The 23251-nt window shown below is 60.1% G+C and overlaps 1 protein-coding gene and 2 long non-coding RNA genes across 14 annotated transcripts in view; 2 read left to right on the top strand and 1 right to left on the bottom strand.

Annotated features, from left to right (window-relative positions):
• The first annotated feature begins 7036 nt into the window (after nt 1-7036).
• Nucleotides 7037-8581, top strand: LOC106147059. The gene is made up of 2 exons (XR_001231768.1): nt 7037-7264; nt 8216-8581. It is a non-coding gene; the product is annotated as an uncharacterized LOC106147059 (long non-coding RNA).
• Nucleotides 8582-9594: 1013 nt separating this feature from the next.
• The window catches only part of Acox3 (acyl-CoA oxidase 3, pristanoyl), a 36951-nt gene continuing 23294 nt past the window's right edge, over nt 9595-23251 (bottom strand). For 5 of the 10 annotated variants that reach the window (XM_013506789.1, XM_013506791.1, XM_013506790.1 and 2 more), the window contains 4 exons: nt 19440-19614; nt 18506-18573; nt 17320-17406; nt 9595-12023 (listed from right to left, as the gene is read on the bottom strand). In XM_013506789.1, coding sequence (XP_013362243.1) covers nt 11661-12023; nt 17320-17406; nt 18506-18573; nt 19440-19614 — 693 coding nt within the window. In that variant the 3' untranslated portion in view covers nt 9595-11660. Of the gene's footprint in view, nt 12024-12547; nt 15417-16367; nt 16577-17319; nt 17407-18505; nt 18574-19439; nt 19615-23251 lie in introns of those variants that run through there. The other 5 variants (XM_013506792.1, XM_005408774.2, XR_001231765.1 and 2 more) reach the window with 4 other exon arrangements.
• Nucleotides 17414-23244, top strand: LOC102006811. 3 transcript variants are annotated; one of them, XR_001231771.1, is made up of 3 exons: nt 17414-17949; nt 19081-19403; nt 20493-23244. It is a non-coding gene; the product is annotated as an uncharacterized LOC102006811 (long non-coding RNA). The 3 variants fall into 3 exon arrangements; XR_001231770.1 differs by lacking the exon at nt 17414-17949 and having other exon boundaries at nt 18583-19403; nt 20493-20595; nt 20743-23244; XR_001231769.1 differs by lacking the exon at nt 17414-17949 and having other exon boundaries at nt 18583-19403; nt 20493-21720; nt 21812-23244.

Raw genomic sequence — 23251 nt, 5'->3', positions numbered from 1 at the left:
ATTCCCTCGGCCTCGGAGGGCACGGCAGGCCCTGTGGCACCTGCCGTCGGGGGCATGTCTGGCCTGGGCTGGGCGGAGCCCAGGGCCGCTGTGGCTGGGGAAGAAGCATTCATGCTTCTGGCAGGTGGCAAAAGGTAGGGCCTTGGGAGCCTCCCGCCTCGCACAGGCAGAGACCGGGTGAGATCATGCCCTGGGCCTGTTCCTCACTACCCCCACGACACGCAAGCCTGGGAGCTTATTCTAAAGAGAGGTTTGTGTTGGCTCTCGGTTCTGGGTTGAGAGCAAGAGCCCCAGATCTGCCGGCAGAGTCGCACGGTGTCCCCCTTTGCCCATCAAACCCCCGGATCCTAGCTGAAGCGCCTCCCTGGCACGCTAACAGACCCCAGCCACCCCTCACGCCAGAGCCCATCAGGGTCCCAGCTGCTCCCGGCTCACAAGGGCAAGTGAATTCCAGCACACAGCCCTGGGGACACTTGGCCACAGCCCCGCCACAGCTGTGCCCTCTTAGGGGGGACCTCGGAGCTCTCCTGCCCTCTTCCTGCTGGGTAGGACACAGGGCAGGGGGCCATCTGGGAGCAGGGAAGGACCTGCTCAGCTCCATCCTTGACTCCAGAGCTGTGGCGATAAATGTCTGCAGTGCTTACGTCTCCCTCTGTGAGCCGTCACAGCACCCATGCCGGCTCGGTGGCTCACCCGGCACAGGGCCCTACTGCCCCTCTACAAGGTGCCCAGCAGCCTGGGAAGGGATCAAGAGGCAGGGGCTAGGGGCCCTGCAGCCTGGGGCATCCAGTGACCTACTGCCATGTGCCCCACAGCCCACCCAGCTGTCATCAGGTACCACCTAGCACCCTATCCCTGCCACCCACCCCCAATGAACCTGCCCTGTAGCCCTGGCTCCTCCTCCTGGAACCCAGGGTCTTGGGGTGTGTCCCTGCCACCCCAAACAAGCGCAAATGCCTGTAGCAACAGAGTGGCCCCCAGAGTGGTCCTCAGCGCTGCTGGAGGCCCCTGTTACCTGGCCCAGGATGCTGGTGGCCTCCACAACCCAGCCAGGCCTGGCCCTCAGGCCAGCATTCACAGGCTAGGCCCATTGCCTCCTCCTTCCTGGAAGGCAGGCTCTCCGGCTTGACTGGCCAGCAGCCTGGCCTGGACTGAGAGGTCCCAGCGGACAATGAGGAGCAGACGCTGACGACAGAGGGGCTGCTTCAGGAGGTGCTGGTCCTAATAACCACGTCCACCGGTGGTGGTTCCCTCCTATGGCCCAGGGTGCTGCAGGGCTGGCCCAGGGTGAGCGGCCTCAGGCGGGAGGGTTTGGGCTTCTGGAGATAGGCCTGAGCCAGCCCCAGGCAGAGTGGGGGAGTCTGCGTGCACCAAGTGTCGGCGCACGCGTTCCCTGGCAATTAGCAGGCAGCTGGCAGCTGGCGTGAGAGCAGCCGTGAGGACGCCCCTGTGCAGCCAAGCACTCACTGCACCCCACCCCCCATTGCTGCAGTTTTCACAGTAACTCCCTTCTCCTTTTCACAGAGGGGGAAACAGTCCCAGGGGCCACAATTTTAGCTTTCACAGCTGTAAGGCAGTGCTGGATTCTACCCTCGGAGCCCCTGCTCTTAACCGGGTGCACCTCGCTTCACACCAGAGCAGAGAGTGGGGACATCTGCTCCCCTCTGAAGCCGACCTGCAGGCCTGGGGGCTCCACGGCCTCCGTGCGCCCAGCTGCTCTCCCCTCACTCCTGGTGTTCTCCCACAGAGAGGCACCGTGGGTCAAGACCTGGCCAGGCCGGGGTCCCAGCCCCTCGCTGCCCTGGACCTCTCTCCTGCTCCCTCAGGGAGGGGGACACGTGCTCAGGAAGGGACTCTCCCCAGCCACCGCTGGAGGCCATGAATGCAGAGCCCCATCCTGAGGTGATGTCCAGCCTTTGCGTAGCCGCTGATGGCCATGCACATGTTCCTCTCCTTGCCCCTGCCCTGGGAAGTCAGGATTTCTACCCCATTTTAAAGATGAGAGACAAACAGAGGCCCGGAACGTGACACAGGCCCTGGAGCCTGGGGACGCCTGTCAGTCACCTAAGTACACTCAAGGAGCACAGGCTGGTTGGGATGCAGCGGCCGCAGCCTCCTGAGAGCAGGATGAGAGCTCTGTCCCAGCTCCTGGGGGCAGCTGGGGGCTCTGCACTGTGGGGAACACACCCTGCCGGGCTACCCGCCGCCCTGAGGCCTCTGTGAGCACCTGGCTCCTGTATCCTTGCTGCCCTGCTGGACAGGCAGTGCCACAGCAGGCTCCGGACCTGTCACTGGCCCATCTTCCTCGCAGGGCTTCCTGCTCCTGCTCCATCACTCCTGGCTGTTGTGCTCAGTGTCCCTTGAACTCACCACCTGCGTGTCCAGCCCCTGTCTCAGGAGCGCAGGCTGCACAGGTCCACGCCACGCTGGAAGGTGGCAGGAGGTGTGTCTGGCTGGCACAGGTGGCCTGGAACAGGGTCGGCGAGAGTGTGGCAAGCCGAGGGGACAGATGCAGGACAGCGAGGGCCATGAGGCAGGCAGACTGCCGCTCGTATCAGGGCACAGAGGGAGAAAGACCCAAGGCTGAGACCGCAGGCCCCGCCTGCTACTACACACCAGGCACTGTGCCAGGCCTGGCCAAGACTCACAGCAAACACGGGGGATATTCGTGGTGATGGGAGACAGAGTTTTTGCCCTCTCGAATGGCAATGCGCCCTCAGCTCCGCGCTGGATGGGTCTGCAGGGAAAACAAAGCCTCTGCATTGTCGAATGGGTCCAGAGGCCGCCCAGGTCCCCAGCTATGTGGGACAGTGAAGCCTGTGGGAATGGGGACCAGGAGACCCTTCAGGAACCCTTTCACTTCTCGTTGAACTTTTGAGTGGCTAAGAGAAGAGGGCCAGGTCACTTACATGAAGCATTAGGAGCTGGACCAGCCTTGGACTTGCCTATTCCACACCAGCAACCAGAAGGTGATGGGCGGGTCTGACCCAGCTGGGGAGCTGAGCTCCGGATCGGAATTCCATCCCCAGCCAAAGCGCCCAGCAGGCCTGGGGAGAGCAGGGCGGCGTCAGATGCCGAGATCGCGGCTGCTCCGCTTTCCCAGACACGGCTGCTCTCCCTTCCGGAAGTCAGTAGCACATGGGCTCCCTCAGTACAGGAGAGGGGCGCAGGCCAAGTGGGACGGGAGCACCGGGGCCTGGAGAGGGGGCGCAGATGGCTGAATTAGCCCTGAGCATGCACAGTATAATATAACAGCCTGGCCGGAAATGCCCTAAGGGGAAGAAGAAAGGGAAGTCAGTGTAGCCCATTCCATGGCTCTGCTGCAGGTCACACTTTCATGACTCCGACACCAGCCACACGGTCCGAGTGTAGGGAGGGACCTGGACCAGGCGGGCACAGAGAGCAGGGCACAGCCCCGCCGGTTTCCTGCCCCCTAAAGGGGAAACCCACAGATACTGGCAGAGCTGCAGAATAAAGAAGTAGCAATACAAGGAAGCCGTCTAGGAAGGTAAGACAGGGACGGTGGTGCACACCTGCAATCCCAACACTAGGGAGGCTGAGGCAGGAGAATCACTGAGAGTTTGATGCCAGCCTGAACTACACAGCAAGACCCTGTCTCAAAAAAAAAAAAAAAAAAAAAACCACCTCAACACAATAAAAGAATAGTAAGGAAGTGTAGATGCAAATACCAGAAGAATTCTTTTCTTAAAGGGAGTGGTTGTCTCGGAGTGGGCTGGAGGGGCAGGAAGTGCTGGCTTCTGCTTCGAGCCTGAGTTAACTCCTTGGACATGCATGCAGACCGCTGGGGTCCCAGACACATTTAGGGAAAAGGTTTCGTGCTACGCCATGGGAAAGGGTGACGCGAGTGTGACCCGGCAGGGACGGGGACTCTGCCTCTCCCAGATGTGGACTGCTGTCCCCGCGCCAGGTTGCACATCTGGAGCTCAGGGACACCAGTAGGGCGGGCCATGTTTTCCTCCTCCCTGGACCGGGGCCTGCGCGGACTTGGCCCAGCCCGCGCGATGCGGGACTTGGTCCTGCTCCCGGACCAGATGTGGGCCGCGCTGACGCCGTCCTGTTTGCAGGCACAGACAGGACAGGATGCAGGCCAAGACGGCGCTCTGGTCGCGCTGCCCCAGGTTGGGAACAAAGAGCCCCCATGTGAGGAGGCATAGCCGTGGTCCGGCCACTATCTGTCCTCCAGGCTCAGGCTGACTTCCTCCACATTAACCGCAGATTTGCCCACAGCTGTGAAGCCGGTGTCCTCCCTGAGGCCCAGGGCCGACATGGGGTTCGGTTTTCCAACCCTGAACCTGCCCTGATCCCTCTCTCCACAGGCCCTGGCCGTGCTCCCCAGGTTGCAAGGGGACAGTGTGGTGGCAGTCAGAGGCCACACAGCCGGCTCCCCAACCGGGAGCCCATGTGGGCACCTGCACTGGGGCCAAAGGTGGCTCCAGCCGGCAAGGGTGACAGCAGGGAGACCCGGCGACTGTCCTCACACCAGCAGGAGCCGCGGTGCACCTGCCTCAGGCCAGGCCCAGTCACGCACAACAGCAGCTCCCTGTGACTCAGTTTCCTCCCTAGAAAGTGCTCCCAAATTTACACAGCAGTGTGAGTACCTCTGCTTGGAGCCTAGCGGAGGGGCTGCTGGGGCCTTTAGGGGCTCCTGGCCCTGGCGGGGAGCCAGGGGCTAGGAAGTGGGCATTTAGAGGTGAGCCAGACACAGGAGCCAGGGTGCCCCCCGTCAGGACTCCAGCCCCTGCCCTGGGCTCACTGGGAAGGTCTCTGGGGGTGACAGTGAGACAAGTCCCGTTCTGGGGGTGCTTCTTTGGAGCCTGGCAGGGGCCAAGCCCCACAGGTGTGTTAAAGGGTGTTAGAGAAGTCAGCACAGGAAGGAGAGGCAAGGGGTGGAGGCCCGTGGAGCTGTAGGGGTGCTCAGGGAAGGCTTCCTGGAGGAGGCGGTTCTGAGGCAGAGAGCCCTGGGCAGGGGAGGAGATAGGGCTGAGGGAGCCCGAACAGGAAGACAGGAGACAGGCAGGCCCTCGAGGGTGGGGCCCTGGGGTGGTGGCTGGGCCCTAGGGGACAAGGTCCCATGGCACAGGAGAAGGGTGGCAGCCTTCAAGCTCAGGCACCTACCACCCATTCCAGGGATGCGTCCTAGGCGTCCTCTGTCCTCGGAGACTGCGGGGGGGAGGGATGAGGCAGGATGGGATAGCCAGGCCTGGGGTGGGGCCGCGGGGCTGCAGGTGGGGGTGTCGCTGCCCAGGGAGCAGGGTGGGGCACCGGTCAGCTGGCCAGGCAGTGGGAGCCTACGCAGGGGCAGTGGCTCCACCCTGCGGCCTCAGCCCTCCACCTGTCACACCTTTCCGGCCGTGCGTCACCAAGTCCTGGGGCTCCAGGTCTTCCTTCTGCCCTCAGCGCCCCGGGACCCTCAGCTGCCCACCTCTGCTGCCCACTGCCCTGCCTCTGTCTGCCATTCTCTAGATTCACTTGCTGACTGATTTTATTTAATTATTTTAATTATTACTGGGGATTGAACTCGGGGCCTTTGCACTGAGCTCCATTCCCAGCCCTTTTACTTGGAGACAGGGTCTCACTAAGTTGCTAAGTTGCCCAGGCTGGGACCCACCTTCAGCTCCTCCTACCTCAGCCTCCCAGAATGCTGAGATGACAGGTGTGTGTTTCTCGGCCTTGCTCTGTTTTTATTTTTCAAATCCACCGCTCTCCATGGGATGTGACGTCCTTGCAGGCTGGGTCCCTCTTCCCACGCCCACGGCTTCCCATCCGAAGCAGGACCCGGAGCAGGGCGGCTGTGCGGTAAACACAGGAGGGAGAAGGACACGGGGTCTGGCTTCTGTGAAGCTCTCACGCTGGCGGCTGCCTGGGAGATGCTAGAGGGGTGCAGGTGCCCAGGGCACTGCCCTAGCGGCTGGGGAGGCCTTCCTGAAGGAGGCAGGGCTGCAGAGCCAGCCAGAGGGAGAGAGGACAGGGTCTGCGGGGTCTCTGTCCTGCACAAGCACAGGTCACTGGTACCGAAGCTGCCGCTGGGCAGAGATGGCAGGAGGCCAGAGCACAGGGCTGGGGACAGCCAAGAGGAGGCGGTGGCAGGGTGGGAGGGAACAGCATTGGTGGGGGAGGGAAAAGCCCACACGCAGGCTCAGAGCCTCATGGGGCCAATGGGACGTTGGAAACACATTGCTCAGCGCCCCCTCTGCTCGGCGGGGCCTCTCTGTCCCGCCGAGGGCCCCACCAGCTGTCGGGAGGGTCCCGCGTCTGACTGAGGCTGTGGGGGCCAGGGAGCCAGGAACGTCCCAGTCCTGCTAGCTGTTCCTTGGAGTTGTGTTTGTGTGAGTGTGTGAAGGAAAACAGCTGCAGGGCGGCGGGGAGGGCAGTGGGTGTTTTGGAGGAAGTCCCAGGATCACAGTCCAGCTTACAAACGCGGGGTCCCGCTCCAAAACCACCCACCCCCGAGGGGCCATCACCGCACTCCACACACAGGCTGGACCCAGCTGCCTGGTCCTGGGGCCAGATTCACAACACAGACCACAGCGAGGACAGCCTTAGGCCTCAGGCAGGCCAGTGAGATTGTCCTTCCTTCATCTCTGGACAAGATCCTGCCTTCCAGCCTGTAATCTCAACACTCTGGGAGGCTGAAGCAGGAGGATCACAAATCTGAGCCCAGCCGGGACAAGTTAGCAAGATTCTTTCTCAAAATAAAAAATAAAATAAATACTAGGAATGTAGCTCACTGTGAATGTCCTGAGTTCCATTCTCAGTACCGCCAAAACGAAAAAAGAAACTGCACTCTCCAGCTGTGCCACCCGAAGATTTCTGCCACTCTGAGCTTCTGGGTCCTGTCCTGCCTGCTCTGGGGCCCCCAGCTCTCCCCTCGGCCCCTCTCCCATACCCACGAAACTATCTAACGGCCACTCAGCAGGAGCGGCAGCGGCAGCAGCCATCTGAGAGCTCCTAGCACGAGCCTGGTCCTCTCCCGCCCATTCCTGCAGGGCCTGCTCACAGACGGGAATGCCGGAAACACCTTCTGTACCCGTCTGGGCCTGGAGCGGTGGCCAGGCACCCAACACCACCATGTTCATTTCCCTCCTGGCCACCCAGGCTGGGGCCTAGCAAAGCTGCCCAGGGACAGCAGGAGTTGGAAGAAGAGGCCAGCCCCGGATCCAGGACAGGATGCCAGGCCTGTGCCCAGTGCAGGGACTGACCCCTCAATCTATGGGAGCAGGAGCCCTGCAGGGCTCTCATGCAGGTGAGGCAGAGCAAGAGCCCACCATGGGGCTCGGGATGGGGGCTGGGGAAGTCGCAGAGCACCCAGAAGGGTGGCCCAGGGGCAGGGAGGGCCTCGGTGTGGTGCCAGGCGGGGGAGACGGGGGAACTGAATGTTTTTGCATTTCTTCAGGGGGTGGAGAACAAGAGGGACGGGGGGCGGGTGGAGCAGCTGTGCGGGGTGGGCTCAGGGACAGCTGGAGGAGCGGGTGGAAGTGGAGGAGGGGCATTCGGGTAGGGGGGGGCACCTGGGTAGGGGAGGGTGGGGAGGGGCTGGGGAGTGGGGGAGGAACCATGGGGTGTTGAGAAGCTAATGGGGCTGCAGCCCTCTCTACCTGTCGGGTTTGACCTGCTGTCATCCCAAGCGAGGTCACTTGAGGGGAGCAGGCCGTGCGGGTGTTGCTGGAAGCGCCAGCCCTGAAGCAGCAGGGAATGGAATTGTCCCCCGCTGAGTGCTCCTGCAGGCTGGCACGCCGAGGATGGTGGTGTGCACAGCCCAGACGCACCCGGCGCCAGCAGCTGGCAGGAGGCTGCCCGTGTCCCTGCTGCCCACAACGGGCCCTGCTGGGCTGCGTCACCACTGGGGACCAGCGCTGTCTCGGCTGCTAGTCCTGGCGGGTGACAGAACCCTTGGAACTGGGGCGGGAGCCCACCCGGAGCTGTCATTGTCACGGGCGTCACCGTCACCACCATCCTGCAGATGGAGACACTGAGGGCGGCCGCTGAGCCCAGGCCCCGCCCCTCGCTGCAGGCCCTCTCTGGGATGGGTGAGGAGGGCAGGGTAGGGTAGGGTCGCCTCGGCCTCTCTCAGCCGCTGAGCCTTTGAGCTCACCGGGCAGCCCAGCCGGGTCTGATCCACAGACTGGAGACTCAGGACTCTCCCTGGGCCAGGGCAGGGCGGATGCCCGAGTTCATCTTGTGCTCTGCTCCACAGCTCGCCCCTGGTGTGAACCCAAACCCCAGAAAGAATCAACAGATGGCTGTGGGGCCCCTGCTTCCCCAGGGGTCTCCATGGATTTCAGCCCAAGCTCAGAATGAAGGTTTGAAGGCTCTGGAAGGAGAGGGAGAGAAGGAACCTTCTAGAAACAAAAGCTTCCTGCAGCACATCGGACAGACCGCAAGCATCGGGCTCCTTCTCTTCCTCACCTCCAGCTTGGGTTCTCTGGGCTCAGAGGGCTCCTTGGGCAGGGGAGCCCCACTGGCCCTGCTGACGTGGACACATGCAGGCAGGCAGCGGGGCTTCCCCCTGAACTCCCGGGTGCTGTCCGTGTCAGGCTCCAACTATACCCTAGTTCCCGTGTCTGCCTGCCTCCTGTCTCAGCATTGCTTAAGCCTCTGTGCTGTCCAGCGTCCCCACACGAAGGGGCGTCTCTGAACCCACATCTTCCCCGTGCCCTGAGCCGCAGTCCTCTGTGCGGTGGTGGCCTGGACAAGGTTGGGATGTGGCCCTGGCTGCTGTGTGTCCCATGGTCAGAGGGACCACGCCACTCTCTGCCTTAGTTTCCTCTTCTAGAATGGGCACATTTGTCTGGTCCTGTCTGGGCTCTCAGAAATCCTCCCAGCAAGAGTCAGTGTGTGCCAGGGGAGCCTCAACGAAGTGCCACAGGCTGGGTGCTTTCACAGCTGACGTTTGCCACCCCAGGTCGTGTCTGCAGGGCTGGCTTCCCCAAGAGGGAACCTCTGTGCCCCACATTGTCACCTTCTGTGTGTCTGTCCTGCTGTCTTTGCAAGGGCCCCAGATTGGATGGAGCCACTCTTGTGACCTCAGTTTACCTTAATGTCCTCTGCAAAGGCCCTGCCCTCTCATACGGCCACATGCCCAGGACAGAGGGTCAGGGCTTCAAGACAGGGATTTAGGGAGGTGCAGTGCAGCCCGTGTGGCCATCACCCTGGGAAGGACAGGCCACGCCAGCCTCGATGGCACTGTGTGGCAGAGGGAGAGCCTGCTTGGGCAGAGATGGGCATCCCTGCCCGGGGTTCAGCCTTTCATGCTGACCCCACTTGTGTAGAGAGGGGAGGAAGCCACCCTCGGCGCCAGGCTCGCATTCGTGCTGCACCCGAAGGCCAGGATGGAACAGGAAGTGAGCAGAGCTCCCGGGGGACCCTGGCGCCTCTGCTCACCAAGCCCTCCCAGTTTGCACGCGGCGCCCTGCATGGGAGCAGAAGGGCCTGCCTCTAAACAAGCCCGCGGCGGCATCGGCAAGTGAGGACCTCTGGAAGCAGCATGTGCTCGTGTAACGGGTCTGGAAGGGAGCCGTGGCTTTTTGCTTTTTCCCTCTCATGCTGGTTTTAAAGAATTTAAGTGACACAGGATTGCTGGGTGAAAGACGGACCTCTCCCTGCTACCAGGACTGGTTTATCAATTCTTTACTTCATTTGTTCGTTCACTCACTGGCCCAGCTCCTCCCTCACCCACCCACCCAGCCGCCCACCCTGGCCTGTCCATCCCTCCGCTGCTCCGCATCCATCTCTGTGGGGCTGGCCGGGCACGGCGTGCGGCCCTGTGCAGGGTGCTGGAGAGCGACGATTCACACCCAGTCCCTGACCTCACAGCTGGCTAGGGAACATGAAGGCCACTGTGCCTCTGATGCCAAGCTGATACCCGCACCCTTGGCCGCTGGGCAGGGCAGTGGGGGGGAGCCAGCAAGTCACAGAGGGGCCGGGCACCCAGGTGCAGGGTGGCAGCAGCTCCTCTGGGGTTCGGAAGGCGGCGACAGCGGCGCAGAGCCCAGAGGGTGGTGTGGAAGGAAGCTCACGGGGAGACAAAGACAGCTGAGCCTGAGCCCTAAAGAGCCACCTGTGGCTCCCTGGGTCCCGGCAGCGTCACTGCAGAAGTGGAACTCCGGAGGCCACAGGAAGAGCCTGGCCCTGAACACACGTGGGCAACAGCACCGGCTGCACTGGAGGAAGGGTCCTCTCAGACTCGGCATCTTCCTCATGCCACGGGGCAGCCCCTCCCCACTGCCTTCCTTCCTGGAGCCAGGCGTGAACACCCAGCTCCCAGAGCCACCCTAGAGCTGCACAGGGTGCGGACGGGGCACATTCTAGGGCCGCTCGGGGCCAGCTCAGTGGCCAGGGGATGTCCTGTGTGCCAGCGTGTGTTACGAATTTCACACATATTGTCTGTAGGTCCTCAGGACACTGGGCTGACTGTAGCTGATAACGTTCATAAGGCAGGAAGCTTGGAGGAAGCCCAGAAGGGGGCCCAAGTGCTAGCAGGCGGTGGCCAGGTTGGCAGCCCGGGCCCAGCGCCCACCCGGCCTGCTCCATATGTGGTCACATACCCGCTGGAGGATGTTGGAAAAGATCCGACCAGGGCCACTTGGGATGATGGCGTAGGACAACGTTCCTGAAAGTTGACCTTGTTTTCTAAGCCTAGCTCTGGAGCAGAGATAAAAAAATTTCAAGAGATGTCCAAGATTTTGCAAGCCACATTAACATCCTGTAGAACAAATACCCAGGAGGATTTCGTGAGCCCTGATCTCCGTTTTGTTTTTCTGCCCCAAGCGCTCAGCCCTTGTAAGATTATCCACATGTTTTCTCTCGCAAAACAAACAGTTTCTGCTCTGCTGCCTCCTGGCTTGAGCGCTCTCGAATGGGATGGTGAACCCAAGAGAAGGTCAGGGGTTTCACTCGGAGCCCAGCACCACCCAGGAGGAGCGAGGGCTTCCGGCCTCCCGCCAGCCCTGGCTTCAGGTGCGGGGATCTTCGTCCTCTGAGGTCCCAGAGCAGTAGTGTCACTTTGCTGGCACCTCCCTGGCAGTTGGTGGAAGGGAAATTGGCGGAGGTCCGTCCTTCAAGATGGGAAAGGGCAGTGCAACGTCCTGGAGCTGCAGGGATGCCCTCGTTCCGGGGCCAGCAGAGGCTGCCGAGTGGATCAAGCAGACTGGAGGTTGCCGTGGGGGCACTGAGCAGCAGGAGTCCCACACTGACACCCCCGTGGACAGTGGGGAGCCCTCTGCCTAGGCCAGGCCCCAGTGCAGGTGCCCGTGAGTGAGTGGCCAAGTCCGGGGCACCCCATGTGGGGTGCGTCATCGTCTGGAACAGCTAGGACACGGACAGGCGCACACGGAAAGCCATGGCAGAGGACCCCATGGTGCCCCACGGACAGGCACACACGGAAGGCCATGGCAGAGGACCCAGGGGTGGTCACGAGGAGCACTGCAGAGTGCCAGTGTGGAGCACGGGCAAGTGTGGGGTCCACGCGGCACCAGTCCCTGAGGCCGGCGACAGCAGCCAGGTGCAGGAGCCTCGCCGCGCAAGTCTATGTCGCAAAACGGGGAGTCCAGGAAGAGCTCTGCCCTGGTCTCCACCTCAGGACGTGCTGGGCTTGGTGCTGCAGACCCTTCTGTTGTGCAGGGAAGACAGCACGGCCCGTGCTACACACGGTGTCGCTTCCCAGCCATCTGCCCAAAAATCACAAGTAGAGAAAAGCAGGGCCTGTGGAGGCTTCTGGGACCTGTCCTTTGGCAGCCGCGGCCAGCAGCTGTGCCACTTCCTCTATCTCCGTGCTGCCCATGGACACTCTGACCCTCCGCTGGCTTCACCAGGGCCACCTGACCTTTTCTGATGGGGACACCGTCCGGTGGGGCCCATCCCCTGTGGGGCCTGAGCCACACCCAGTCACCTCCATGAACAAGGCCAGGGAGCCCTCTGTGACCAGGACACGGGTCCTCCCAAGCCTGCTGCCCCTCTGCAGGGCTGGGTGAGGCCAGGTGCCCAGTAAAGGCTGAGCGGGCCATCTAGGAGGACAAAACAAAAAGGACAGGAAAACAATTAGAGCTGGCGCAGGGCTATCAGGACGGCAGCAAAAGTGACAGTCCCAATGCTTCCCCTATGTCAATAAGCATCCCTGTGTCAAAAACTGCAACCACACCCACATGGCCAGCAAAAACTTCAGGGTGTTCACAGGCAGCGGTGGGGTCGAGCTGGTTCTCCTACGTCTCACTCGGTGGCTTTGTAAGTGCTTTCCATCTGCACCCTTCCCTATGCCCAGAGCTGCACAGAGTCCACACCTGCGGGTCTTCTGCCTCTGAGAGGCACAGAAATTTACAGCCGCCACACAGCCATGATACAGGCCTGCACCCCCGCCAGGGGAGAGGCCCCCTCCCCTGCGGGGGGAGCAGGAAGACCAGTCCTGCAGGGCCAGCGGACACCACTGCCCAGAAAGTTAGGTGACAGGCAAAACCTTCGGAAAAGTCAGAGCAGAACCATCGTATCTGCCAATGACACAGAGAAAACCAAAGTGAAAGCCAATGAAAGACTGTAATGTTTAAAGAAGATTTTAATATAATAGCCAATAACCAGAGAGCGTTTTATTAAAATAAAGAAAACTGAAGAAACAGCCTTAGATGAAAAGATAACTTATTATAAAGATACAAGCTCTCCTGGTGTTCATCTATAAGTGAGACAAGATGTCCAAACAAATTCCAACAAACTTTTCTTGATTTGGAGGTGGGAGAATGCCCAGCCTCGACAGAATAATGCCACAGTTTGCATAACTGAGAAATTTTTGAAAGAGATAGAAGACGAGGCCTTTATCTGCAGCTATTACAAGCATACAGACCAGAGCAATGAAAGCATCAGGACAAGATACAAGCTGGTAAGACAGAAAAGAGCAGAAATACGGCCAGGACCGCATCTGACCGTGGCATTTCAGGCTGGTGCGTTACTCGAAGGTCTGACCATGTGAGGTTCCAACCTCACACGATAACCCCACGGCCAATCTGTGCTGAAATGTACTTCCAGAAAAGCAGGTGAAGATGGAGAGGCTCTTAGTGTCAGAGCAGAGCTTCCAACCATGGCCTCACAGGGTGAGGCAGAAATGATTCTTAGTCTTCAAATGCAGATTTCTGATTTAAAAGCTTTAAGCTTTGCTGTGTGAAAAAGAAAGATGAATACAACTAGAAGGCAAACAACAAAGGAGGAAAAATTACTTATAATGGGTATGTTGAGGGTTTACTACTTTTTTAAAAATAGGTCTCCCTAAGTAGCCCGGGCTGGCCTCAAACTTGTAGTGATCCTCCTGCCTCAGCCTTCCAAGAGCTGGGATCACAGGAATGTGCCACAGCTGGTGAAGGTTTACCACTCTTCTTATGTAAAAATGTTATGAATTTTTTAAAATCAAAAAACTGAAAGTGGCATTTTTGCAGAGCGCGTGCATAAGGCAAGATAGGCTCAACCTTGGGAGGGAGCAGAGAAAAGGGAGTCTGCATGCGAGGTGGCGGCAGGTGGAAGCAGGGGAGAGACTGCCGCTGGCAGAGACCTCCCACCCTGGAGTGCACACCTGCACCTGCTCGCTGAGTAGCAGCTGTGGGAAGGGGACCCCCCAGGCGCCACCTGCATTCCAGGCCTTGACCTACACGCTCTCACGGATTAACCACGATAATGCTCACAACGGCACAAGGAGGCAGATTCTCTCCACTGGAGAGGGGAACAGCGTGAGCTCACACACTGCCTGCTGGAGCGGGGGCACCACCAGGGCCCGGTGACAGAGGCACGAGGACAGGTGGCAGCACAGGTCACAGTCACCACTCAGGCCTTGCTGCTGGATGGAGGGAACCTGGCAGGAACTGAGGGTTACAGTGACCCCAATACTGCGGCCCCATGGCTCGGAATAAATGAAGTGTACACAGGGGTCACTTCCAAGTGTGAGGCTGTCAGTGACATTGATTTTCTTCTCTGAACTTTTCTATGTCGCCAACATAGCACCTGATGCAGCACTACAAGCAGAGAAACAGTGGCAGAAAGCAGAGGTTAAATTTTAACTGCCTTCTGTTTTAAACTACCTTTACTCAGACTAGAATTTCTCTACTGTCACCTCAGCACCTTAGCCTGCTCCAGCCCCGCCTGGGACTGAGACTGGGACTGGGATTGTGGTGGGGCAGTGGGCAGCCTCCTGGGCAGGGGATGTGTAGGCTTTTGTACCCCTGCAATGTGCCCTGTGGGTCACCGATGGCCCTGCAGGCCGTCTGATGCGTGCCCTGACCCAGCTCTCCTGGACAGCCCTGCTCCGGGGCTGGCAGGTCCCCCACCCCAGGCCCTCGGGCTCCCTGGGCTGGCAGCTCTGGCAGATGGCTGACCCCAGGGCCCTGGGCCTCTGAGGCCTGACTCAGCTGGAGGAGCAGCCCCTCGGGCATCAGCGAGCCCCTGCAGCCTACTCTGTGGTCTGCACCAACCCATCGCATGGCCAGGAGTCTGGCATCTTTCACTCCCGTTGTTTAGAACAGCAGAAGAGATGGGCTGAGAGGACCACAGCTCCCTAAAAGGCATGAAGAGCTCGTGTACACTGCGGCGGGCACTGCAGGGCATGTCGGGCATGCAGGTTTGCTGAGGCATGCCCAGGATGGACCAGAGGCACGGGGGGTACCACCTGCTTTAGGGGCAGATGGACTAAACACATCACATACAAAGTGATTTGCACATAGGGGACATCGGCGGCCAAACTGTCCAGACGTTCAGATTATTAGTGCTGCTTTTTTAGAATAATTTCTCAGTGGAAACTTCTTTTTCCACAAAAAAAGTAATAAAAATTTATCCTTACAAAGTCTTAAACTATGTTATTCAGATGAGTCACAGTACAAACTAATCAGGTCCTAATATAACTGATTATGTGTGAGAAAGTCAAACTAGAGTGAACACAGGGTCAGAGTGGCAAGGGTCATTTCTCAGTGAAGTGGAGCTGTGTAAAAAAAAAAAATGCATTCAAAAGATCATCCGGCCAGAAAACCCTTAATCATACGCAGTTTAGTTCACACTCGGCATCTGTGCCTGAGAAGAGAGTGTGTAAGATCCCGATCACCAAAGCCCTGTATTTACCAGGAAGATGCGGTCATGCGAGCTCCCGGTGTTTACAGCAGATCATCCCACCCCAGCTCGACCCTGCACTTCGGGTACGACCGGCCCAGTGTGACCATGTGCAACGGGACCATCCTGGCATCTCTGCCGCTGGACTCCGTGTCCCTGTCTTGCCAGGGGACTTGCTCAGCGCCAGCTGCCTGCCCGCTGCTGGGCGCTTACAGCTTGGACTTCAGGCTGCCCACCACGGGTCGGTGGACGGAGAACTCCTGCCACCAGGATGCCCGCTCCAGCACGCCGCTCTCCTGCAGCACTGCGCCCCACAGGTTCTTGTAGAGCTGCAGAACGTAAAGCACGCAGGGATGACAGAGGTCTCGAGCAAGAGACCCTTACACAGTGGATGTGCGTACGCCACCCCTCAGGCAGTTTTGTGAGACAGGAAATTCCCTCCTGTCGCTCATTAGGAAAATGTTAACATGATTTAAGTTTAATTTACACAAACTTTCTCTTAGTAGAAAGCAGTTAGGAAAGTTCACGTAGGAAGCACCATAAAACGCACTTATGATGGGAAGCATCTCTAAGAGCTTTCTAACAGCTTGCTGCAGGAGACAGCACTCCGGACCCGCCTGGCATCACTCCAAAGTGAGTTCTTACCTGCAGCACCAGGTGTGGACATTGGTGTCTTAGCACTGGCAGAAAAGCGCCTGTTTAAGTCACACTGCCACGTGATGCTTCTGGCCGGCTCAGATTTAACCGCAGTGCCCAGAGCCAGCGGGCACAGCTGGGCCCTTCCTCCTCCACGCATGCCCTGCCCACACTCTCAGTGCAGTGCTTTCATGCCTATGCCCAGTGCAACTGTTGCACATGGCATGGTGCCCCAAGATCGCAGGAACTGTGAGGCCCGGTGCGCATGCCCCACTTGCCTGTCCCGCATTACCACTCACGTCTGACTGCTAGCTGCTGGCTAGGCAGCTCCAGGGCACCTGCTAGGCTGCTCTGGACCTGCATGTGGCCACACACTGCACAGGATGCAGGCGTGGGCACCAGGGCCAGCACCCCATCAGGGGACCCCCAGCCTCTGCTCTGGACACTAGCCTCTCCCATCCCGATCTGACCCCACCTGGGACCTCTCCAGCTCAGCTGCAGCCGAACTGTGCTCAGCCTGGGGCGCTTGCCCACCCAGACAGGCCTGCGAGGTGCCACTTCCTGTGTCCCCGGGGGTGGGGGCAGGGTTGTCACTTATGTGCGGCCTCCACGTCAGCAGGCCCCGAGGTAGAAGAGAGACATGCCTGGGGTGAAGCTGATTCCTGTCGCAGCTCAGGGTTCTCAGCAAGGTCTCAGCATGTGACCTGGACGCATGGACATGTCACGTCCAGCAGTCGAAGATGCATGGAGCCGTGGGTGCCTGGTGGCACCTGGCAGACCTGTGAGGTTGCCTGTGTAGGCATCATCATTGGAGGGGATCTCATGGGAAGACAGCCCACTCAGAGATGAGTACCTGGGGGATCACAGGACAGGATAGCGGGGACACCTGTCTGAGGCAGCGTCAGGGAGGTGGCACACTGGGTAGTGGACAGCAGGTACAAAGGCCCTGGGGTGGGACTGAGCCCAGGGCATGTGAGAATGAGGGGGTGTATGGCTGGAGGATAGGGGGCCAGAGGGAAGGGCAAGGTGAGATCAAAGTGGCAAACCCACAGGGATCAGGCGCAAGCCTAGGGCACCCAAGAGCTCTGACTCTATCTGAGGTGTAGGGTGTTGGTGGGGGGCCCCATGTGGAGCAGACGGACCCTACCTGTTCCTTAAACATCCTGGAACTGGGGGGCAAGAAGAGATCAGAGAGGCATGTGGGGTTCATGGGGTGCACAGATGGGCAGGGAAAGGGGTACCCCCACAGCATGAATGGGTTGAGGGGGCAGATAGCAGGGGGTTTAAGGTCCAGGAGGGTCGAGGACCCAAGCAGCAGGGACCTGCCAGCCAGGAAGGGGAGGGAGGAAGGAGGGCAGTGGGCTTCGGCGCGGGGTCCCCCACAGGGGCAGGGGCCAACCTCACACCTGCCTGCCAGGACCCATGAGGAAGAGAATCTGGGATGGGTGTCTGAGACTTCGGAGCTGTTCCAGGATGGTGAGGTCCCCAACTTCTCCCACTTCCCCAGATGCTCCCCAAAAGTGACAGCGTCTGGGAGGCACTTGAGACCCCTGACCCGCCACCACCGCTGTGGGCTCTGGTGGGGGCTCCCCTCACCTCGCCATCAGCTCTGCCAATCGGGGAGTTCAGAACAAAGTCAGGAGGGGCGATCACGTCCACCAGGGCCACTGCATCGTCTTTCAGCTGTTGGAAAACAGAGTCCATACACTTGGCCACAGCCGCAGTTTCCATGGAGACCGCTAAGTAACATAGCTCTGGCGGGCTCTGGTTGCTACGGCCAGCTGGCCACAGAAACCTGAGCCAGAGAAGGCAGCTGGGTGACTCAGGCGTCATCTCTGCCCAGCCTAGGTTAGGTCCCTGTGTGTGTGTGTGCGCACACACACAGACACACACACAGACACACACATCCCTACCGTGCTGTCCCCTCTCAGGGTTTGTGTTGATTTTCCAGCAAGCTAGGGACGTTGGCACAAGGGACAAGTACGGCTGGTTTTCAGCACTGTCTCCAAGCCCTGGCCAACTTGCACTTGTATCCAGAGCTCAGGACAGAGAAAACATTCACAGCCCGCCAAGTGCCGTCACAGCATGAGGCCTCCCCAGGAGCTGTGGTACCCACTCCTGTGAAGATGCTGCAGTGGGGAAGAACAGCTGTGACCCAGATGGACATTGAGGCCACTGCAGATGACGGAGTATGTCACTTGGCATGGCTGGTCCTTGGATGATTCAGTAAGTGTAGACAGAGGATGCCGTCGCACCAGATGTGCGTTAGGATTTGGGTCTGGAATGGCCCCCAGGGGCTCAACGGTCATGGGCTTGGTCTCCAAGGCAGCAGTGCTCTGAGGTGGCCCTGGGAAGGCGCTGGATGGTAACGGTTCGGACCCCATGGCTGGGCTGACCTGTTGGTGGGTCGTATCTGATGGCTACTGGCAGGTGGTGGAAGTGGTAGTGCAGGGCTCATCACAGCGAGTGAGTCTTGGGGAGAGTGAGTCTTGGGGACCCTGCCTTGTCCTCCCCTTCCTCTCTCTGCATCTGGCCACCAAGCAGTAAGCAGCTTTGCTCTGCCACACCCTCCCACCATCACGGTGGGCCTCACTGCAGGCCCAGAAACAATGCAGCCAGCTGACTACAGACCGAAAGCTCTGAAACTGAGCCACAGTAACCCCATCCTCCTCCAAGCTGATTTTCCCAGGGATGTTGCGGCAGTGACAGAAAGCTGCCTCCTACCAGGGCGAGCTAGTATTGGGTGGTGGCGTACAGTGCAGGAGAGGCGGTGGACACTCACCTGGGCACACAGGTCCAGGATGGCATCCTCCAGTGCTTGACCTGCCTGCTCGCCAGAAAGGTAACCACCTGCAAACACAGCTCCATCACACGGGGGTCTGCCCTGCACTATCCAAAGCCCTCTCACACCACATCCTCAATTAGCCCTGAGGTCTGGTCTGGGTGGAGATGTCAAGGGACCACTGCTACCTACTCCAGCTCTGCTGGGACCCTGGGAAGGTACTTCCTGGCTCAGGCTGGTTCTGAGGTCCTTGTCCCACTGGGTTCTTTGGGTGTGTATGGGCAGGATACGGGTCAGGGGCTGGGGACACAGAATCTTGGCCAGGTCCGGCAGGGAGAGAGGCAAAGCCCCGTGGGCTGAGGGACGTGGTGGGCTGCCTGGGAGATGGGGCCGGTTCCTGCCAGAGGCGGGACAGAGGGGCATGTGCTGGTAGGAGGTTCAAGGCAGCGCAGGGCAACTGGCCCCACTGCAGGAAACAGTGTGTAGTACGCAGGGTGTGTGGGGCTCCAAAGCCACCAGGACCCAGGCCAGGAGACCTGTGTCCACCCCCACAGCCTTCCCATGGGTCCTTCCAGGCCTGGGGACAGCGGCTTGGGCGTTGGGAATGTGCTCCTGTTGGAAATGACGTCGGTGATGACTTTTTCTGACAGGTACAGTGCCCAGTCAATTGAACTTCCCAGAGAAGCGTAGGCCCTGCAGGGATCCCTGCCCTGGAGACCCGGTATGCAGGAAAGCTGTGTCTCCCCAGGGCACCCTGATCTCTCAGCCCCACGCTGCCCACAGCTGCTGTCCTGTGTCTACCGTGGCCTGGCCCCTCCTCCAGCCCTCTCCGCTGCGCGACCAGGACAGCGCCACACAGACGCACAGCTCTGTGTATGATGCTTACAGCCCCGGGCTGGTAAGTGGTGGGCAGGTGGCAGGGTGGCAGCCTCACCTCGGTACAGCAGAGCCATGTGCCGGCTCAGGGACCACAGGGCGTAGAGCGCACTGAGCCGGCCGAGCACGGCCCGCAGTGAGGGGGGCACGTCGGGGCCGTGCGCGCGCTCGTGGAACCTCTGCACCACAGTCAGCTCCATGAAGGCCAGGGCCAGGGTCCGGGAGTGGTAGACCTGTGGGGCACAGCACAGCCCGGGAGGACAGCAGTGTGAGGTGGGGCAGTGTGGGGACATCGGACAGACAGCACAGGACGCGAAGCCGTGCCTGGGGAGGGCCCGGCACATGCGCTCCAAGCCACAGCAGCCTGCCTGGGTCCCCATGGAAGCCAGGTGGCGCAGCAGCCACTGCACGGGGGCCCAGGTGAGCTCTGGATGGCTGCCGTCAGCGAGGAGCAGGGTGGACATCAGTAGGGTCCCCAGAGCAAGCAGGTGGCCCGTGGGTGCAGGGTCTGTCGCGTCCTGCAGCCGGGAGGGCCCTGGAGGACACAGAGACACCGACACACAGACAGGTCCGCGATTGGGGGTGGGCAGCGGCTTCTGCACCTTTGGGGCCCGGCCGCACTCCTCCCTCCACAGCCCAAGAGCAGCTCCTCCCAAAGCGGAACAGCCCGGTGGGGCCCAGGGTGACTGTGGTCCCAGCTCCGTCACGGAGAACTGGGTCCCTGCTATTCCCACAATTGGCTTTCCTGCACCTCCCGTGCCTAAGGGCAGGGTCTTGGATTGGAGGCTGACATCCTCCCGGGCCCTCGAGGAACACAGCGGGAAGAGGGGGCTTCCTCCCGCTGCCTGCGCCAGCCCGATGGAGCCCATCCTGAGACCCCACAGGGCCGCACACGCTACAGAGCAGGCCACCTGGAGGGGTCAGGGGCTCAGGGGCTGCCCCACTTAAGCCACAGCTAGTTTGTTCTCTCATGCCATGAGGAGCAGGTGGGATGGGGACTGCACTCCAGACCCTCAGATCTCCAGGGCCACGCTGAGGGGAGGCTGGGCCGAGGCCCAGGCGCCCACATCCCGACTGGCGATGCAGTCACTGTAGTCGCTGCCCTGGCTAGGTGTCGTCTCCAGAGCCAGGGGCATCTACGTCTCCCTCTGCCCAGCTGATGAACTGCGAGGATAGAATGGGAAGCCCAGGCAGGCTGGCTTCGTAGTGACTCTGTGAGTCCCACCAACACCCCACAGCTCTCATCCCGTGAGCCCCTCTCCGCCGAGGGCACCCTGTGGGGCCAGAGGTGAGGATGAGCTCAGAACAGCCGGGCCGGAAATAGATTACACATGTTTGCAATCTGTCCCTTCACCTTTCAGAAGCATGACTTCCCAGCATCAAAGTGAGCTGCTTCATCTCAGCTTCCCATGAAGGTGACACTTCCATGTCACCAAGCCACAGGCTGCAAGGGGTGGTGAGTGCGGAGAGGCAGCCGCATAGGTAACCTACCGCCGTCAGAACCCACCATGAGCGGAGGGGTCTGGACCTTGGACACAGTAGCTGGCGGTGGGTGCTGAAGACCGAACCAGGTCACAGATCCCACCTGGGCAAGCTGTATGCACCGGGGTCAGGGCCCACTGTCCCCACCCCAGAGCATCCGCACTGGCAGCAGCAGCATGGGACACGATGGACCTGTCAGAGGTGGCGCCTTCCACATGGCTCTGTTGTGCTGTGTGTCTCGGTCATACGCGCAGGGCTTCCTGTGTCCTCCAGCATGGGACAGGTTCTGCAGACACCTGGGCCGATCTGTCATTGTGACCAGCCGAACTGGGATACGGCTCCAGGTGGGCGGAGCAGGAAGCATCCCGCACACTGCCAACTCCTCATACGAGGTCTTCCCGTGGGCACGGCTGGTACCCTCGGGCCGAGGGACACTGGTCTGGACACCCTGCTGGCCCCGAAGCTGCACCAGTCATGGACAGGACAGTGGGCCGGGGCCACTCCAGGGCCATCTCCTGGCACAGTCTCAGCCCTGCCCGCCAAGACACTTCACTCTACTGTCCGCAGTTCCAGCTCTGCCATGGCTAAGCGTCGGCCACCACCTTTGCAGGAACGAGCAGCAAGGAGCGTGACACAAGGGCACCCTGAGCCAGTCGGGGCGCATCCCGGCCCTTTCCCCCTCCATGCTGGTTGCCGAGGCCAGCCTCCCCCTCACGAGCCCCAATCCCCTGGGCTTCAGCCTGCCTGTCCCCGGCCGAGTTTCTGCCTTGGACCAGGCTGATCCTGATTCCGGGGTGCACTTTCCCTGCAGGAACGGTCTGTGCCAGTCCTATGCTCCTTCTGTGTCTCCGGCCCAGGTCTGCCTGACTTTGCGGGTAGCATCTTTGCTCTTCAGAAATGTTGAACTTTTATACAGTAAAAATCTGACAGTTTCTTTTCCTTTTGCAGTTTCTAAATTTCCTGTCTTAAGAAGGTTCATCCCACACGGAGGTTATGTAAACATCCTCTGAGGTTCACTTCTCTTGCTGCATCGCTCTTCCCACCGCCAGATGGGCCTGATCACGTCTTCCGGGACCCCGGAGTCCAGCCCAGCGCCCTGGAAGCTCTCGACCGTCAGCAGTGACCCAGCCTCACTCTGTAGCTCATATCCTCCCTCTTGCCGGAGCTCCCGCTGCCTCTGGGCTGTGGCTCCTGGCCCTCTGTGTGGTTGCTGTCCACCGTCCCCAGGACACCATGGCAGCCGCACCCAGAGCCCAGCCCTCTTGTCCTCTGTAGCTGGACGCACTGAAATGCTGGTACAAAGTTCTCACTGCAGATCCAGGTGACAGCCTCTCAGACCGCTGGCCACACACGTGTTGCGAGGTCTCCCAGGCAACCACGAGCCAGGCAGGCTGCTGTGGGACAGCACAGGTGCGTCCACACGGCCCTGGCAGGCAGTTCTGAGGACCTAGACGGTGTTGGGAATGTTCACTTGTTTGCCTCCATCCCCTCGGGGGCCTATCACTATTTCCATTCAGAATGACCACGTGACCTGCAGAGGAAGTGGCTGAAGCCAATGACCACTGACCAAAACCTGCCCTGTTCCAGCCCCAGTGATTGCACAGCAGCCGTCCCACAAGGGTCATCTTAGGCCTCCTATTCTGGGCCACTGTGGCCCTGAACGGAAAGCTCACTGACCCTCACCGCCCGCTGATCCTTTTTTTCACAGGCCATACATTCTGTTTGGTTTACTTGGGCCCAGCAGGAGGCTTTGAAACCACAGCCCATCTGACCATCTTTGTCCCTCGCCCCAAGCAGGTTCCTGGGGCCCTTGCAGGACACAGGATGTGGACCCGGGTCCCTGGGGACAGCTCCACTAAGGAGTGTGACCCAGGGAGTGGCGCGGTGTTCACAGCAGGGGCTCCTGTGTGTGTGTTCTTGGGACCCTCGACACTTCCGTGCAGCATGAGGACCGTGAGCTTTCTGAGCAATCGCAAGCCACCCTTGGGCCTTTTCCACCATCGACGAAGAGGTGACTTTTCAGAGCTGAGCACTGAATGATGGGCGAGCTTGGTGAGTCCCTGCCTGTCCAGAGGACCTTGGGGTCCACACGGGATCAACCCCTCTCGGGCTCCCGCAATCCCACAGCCCCGGCTCCAACCATCACAGCTCTAGGCTGCAGACTGACCCCAGCAGGTGCTGCAGATGACTTCTGTGGCTCCTCCACACCCAGCCTGGCCAGGCAGGACCAGTGCCTGCATCAGGGGAGTAAATCGGGCTCTGGAAGTCAAGCAAGGAGGCTGGAGCGGGAGGCTGGGACAGCAGCTGCTGATGTCAGACCTCCCGGGAACGCAATACCAGAGCAATTTGGAGCACATCAAATAGACAATTTTAAAAATGGACACATAC

This window comes from Chinchilla lanigera, unplaced genomic scaffold (genome assembly GCF_000276665.1).
Source record: "Chinchilla lanigera isolate Chin_1 unplaced genomic scaffold, ChiLan1.0 scaffold00113, whole genome shotgun sequence".
Lineage (NCBI taxonomy): Eukaryota > Metazoa > Chordata > Mammalia > Rodentia > Chinchillidae > Chinchilla > Chinchilla lanigera.
Note: the sequence above shows the minus strand (reverse complement) of the source record. Positions and strands in the feature narration are given on the sequence as shown.